At 60.0% G+C, this 3,170-nt stretch overlaps 1 protein-coding gene across 1 annotated transcript in view; it reads left to right on the forward strand.

Annotated features, from left to right (window-relative positions):
• The first annotated feature begins 3,063 nt into the window (after positions 1-3,063).
• The window catches only part of PPP1R9B (protein phosphatase 1 regulatory subunit 9B), a 16,674-nt gene continuing 16,567 nt past the window's right edge, over positions 3,064-3,170 (forward strand). The window contains exon 1 of the mRNA XM_023746319.1: positions 3,064-3,075. Coding sequence (XP_023602087.1) covers positions 3,064-3,075 — 12 coding nt within the window. The remainder of the gene's footprint in view (positions 3,076-3,170) is intronic.

The raw sequence follows: 3,170 nt of genomic DNA on the forward strand, positions 1-3,170 counted from the left end.
ACACAGCTAGTAGGTGGTGGAGCCAGGATTTGAACTCTTAACAGCTTAGCCCTTGGGTCAACTAGGGGAACCACTCCACCCTTTATTCCAGGGCAAAGGTAAGGAATGAACTTTTATTCAAAGTCCACTAGGCAACTTGGCCATCAAGGCCCCCTCCACAAAGGGCAATGAAAAAAGAAAGAATGGTTAGATTTCCCTGGGGTTCTGAACTGGAGGACACAGGTGAGGACCACAGCCCGAGGAATAAAAATTAGATTTAAATGCTCCAATTTGGCTAGCAACCCTCCCTAAAGTAATCGTCCTCCTCGTCCTTACAGTCCTTACACGTATAATGGGGAGATGTGGCCCGAAAAGTACTGCTCCAGGCAGACGGGGAGGGGATGGAGACACATCTCCCAGGCCAGCAGGCTTGGTGCCTGACTTCAGGGAAGGAAGGAGTGATGGGAAAGCACTTATTGCTCAATAAAAGCTTCTTGGGGAATTCTGGCTGGGGGTGTCACTGAGCTAACCAGGAGCCCATGAAATAATAATCCCACTCATTAGCCTCTGTCATCCAAGCTCTGGGCTGGCTCCACCCTCCTGCATCCCTGAGCCCTTAAAGGGGTTTCACTTTGGAAAGTCTCAAGGCAAGAGAGACCCAAACATTCCAAGAATTCTAGTTCAATCCAAGGTGCTGCTGAAGATGTTGTTGGGGTCCTGGGGTGCCTGGGCCGGCACGCTGGCCCTCGGCTCCTCCTCCCACCCGGAGGAGCCGTCTTTCCCACCTGGCCAGGAGCGTGGGCACAACCCCCTGGGGCTGGGACCAGTTAAGATGACTCACCAACGGGTGTGGGAGATTCTGGGCAGAACACCCTGGGACCTTCGACCTCCTCCAATTCACACAGAGTTTCTGAGGACACTGCCCACACCCCCAAGCCCAGCGAGGTGAGCTTTTCTACTCACTCACTTCCACACTGGGGTTGGGGGGCTGGAGGGGGCTCTGCCAAGCCCCAGACTTGAGCTTAGAAACCCAAGTCCCAAAGCGTGTTCCTGAAAGCAGTCTTTTGAGACGGAGTAGGAGGGAGGGGAGCGGGAGGCTGGCTTCCTCACGCTGCCCTATGCCAGGCCAAAGTGTCAAATTGGGGTGGGGAAAGTTTCCTGGCCAGCTGGGCAAAGAAGAGGCAGGTGGCCTTGGAAAGCCTGAGGTCTGGGTTCATTCCCGGCTCCAGCTCGGGACCCAAATCTTCCTTCTCACTTAGCCCAAGGCTCGCCAGCCTCAGGGTCCAGCCCTGCGGTTCCTGGCCCCTCCCTGTCCCGATATCCAGGGTTCCCAGGCGGCTTCCCACACCCCATCCCCCACGCTCCTGCACACGTGCTAACCGGTTTCCATCCCGCAAAACCCTCGCGCACACACACCTACGGCGCAGGGGCGGAAAGGCTCCCTTTGACAGCCCTTCTAGGCAAGGGGGAGGGGGGGATTGGGAAGAGGAGGAAGAGGATGGAAGGGAAGAGGGCGGGGGAGGAGGCCGCAGGAAGGCCCGAGATGCAGGAAGCAGCTGGGAGTGGGGGGAGGCTTTGTGCCTGAGTTGTTCTCTGGGTCCTAGGCTCCACAATGTTCCTGGTTTTCTGGGATCTGTGGAGTGAAGCAGTGCATCTGGGCCTGTCACGGTTAGAGGGCGGACCTCCTCTCCCAGGCCCTGGAGGCTGGAGGCTGGAGAGGAGTGGAGGGCAACCCCAGGCCCCTTGTTTGCAAGTGGGGAGGGGGTGGTGAGGGTGGGGGGGTGATGTGAGGGAGCATCAAAACATCTTTCTGGCCCTGACCGGTTTGGCTCAGTGGGTAGAGCATCGGCCTTCGGACTGAAAGGTCCCCGGTTCGATTCCGGTCGGGGGGCATGTACCTTGGTTGCGGGCACCTCCTCCAGTGGGAGGTGTGCAGGAGGCAGCTGATCGATATTTTGTTTCTCTCTTATCTATGTTTCTAACTCTCTGTCCCTCTCCCTTCCTCTCTGTAAAAAATCAATAAAATATATTTTTTAAAAACCCCAAAAACATCTTTCTGGGGTGCTAAGACAGGATGCGCAAGTCACTGCCGCCCCCCGGCCTTCCTCCCCGCACACAGTGGCCAGGATCCTTTTAGAGCAGAGACCCGAACCTGGGGAAGCTTTGGCCGGGCCTCCAGCATTGTTCCTCCAAAACGCCTTCCTTTTTGAGAAGTAAGGTGGCCTAGGAGGGGCATGAAGACAGGGCCTGCCCCCTCCCTTCCAGCCTGGGTGCAGAGCAGGCGGGTGACAGGACAACCCTTCAGGCTCCCCCAGGGACAAGGCCCGCTGGCGGGAGGACCATTTCCGTTCTCCAGCCCCTTCCTCCTCCACCACGAGGCCAGCAACACGGGGCCAAGGTTTCACACCTGGAGGGTGGGTGCCCCAGGCTCCCCGTGGGAGCTTGTTAAAATGCAGATTCCTGGGGCAGGCTGCCAAGCTTCCACTTCACCAAGTTTGGGGAGGGACACTCCCCCCCCCCCCATATCTGCATTTTTAAACATTTAGGATCCCAGAGCGGTTTTGAAGCTGATGGCCTTCAACATGCCAGGGAGCTCAAAGGCCTTCAGGGAAATACTCCTTTGCCCCTCCCCACGGATCTCTCTTCACTTGGGGTGGAAAGGGGCGGCCCTGAGACCACTGCGGTTGGGTTGCCTCCCCCCAGTATAGACTGGGGGTGCGGTTCTGTGGGCTGCGATAAGCCGCAGTCAGAGGTGGGGATGGAAGCCTTTAAGCGGACTGGCCTGGGCCTGGGGTCAACGGAAGGCTGTCGGCGTGCGGCCGGCGTGGGATCGGGAGGGGGCGCGTTGGAGTGGAGGGGAAGGGGAGGGCTCACAGGCGCCGGCCCCGGAAATCCGATCCCTCTAGGACCCAGAGGTGCCAGTTCCCCGGCGGCGGCGGCGGCGGCGGCGAGAAGGGCAGCCGCTCGGTCTCCGGCAGCCGCCGCTCGGGCTGAGCCAGAGAAAGACCGAGGCTCGGGGCGCGGGGGGGAGGGAGGGAGGGAGGGTGGCGCGGCGGCGGAACGGCCCGGGCCGGCCGAGCAGCCATGGGCACCGGGGTGCCGGGCCCCCCGAGAGCCAAGGTCCCTGGCCGGGGTGGGGGACACCCGGGCTGCCAGCCCGCTGACACCGCTCGGACGATGTGAGCGGGCGC

The sequence above is a fragment of the Myotis lucifugus genome, unplaced genomic scaffold (genome assembly GCF_000147115.1).
Source record: "Myotis lucifugus unplaced genomic scaffold, Myoluc2.0 scaffold_655, whole genome shotgun sequence".
In the NCBI taxonomy this organism is placed as follows: Eukaryota; Metazoa; Chordata; class Mammalia; order Chiroptera; family Vespertilionidae; genus Myotis; species Myotis lucifugus.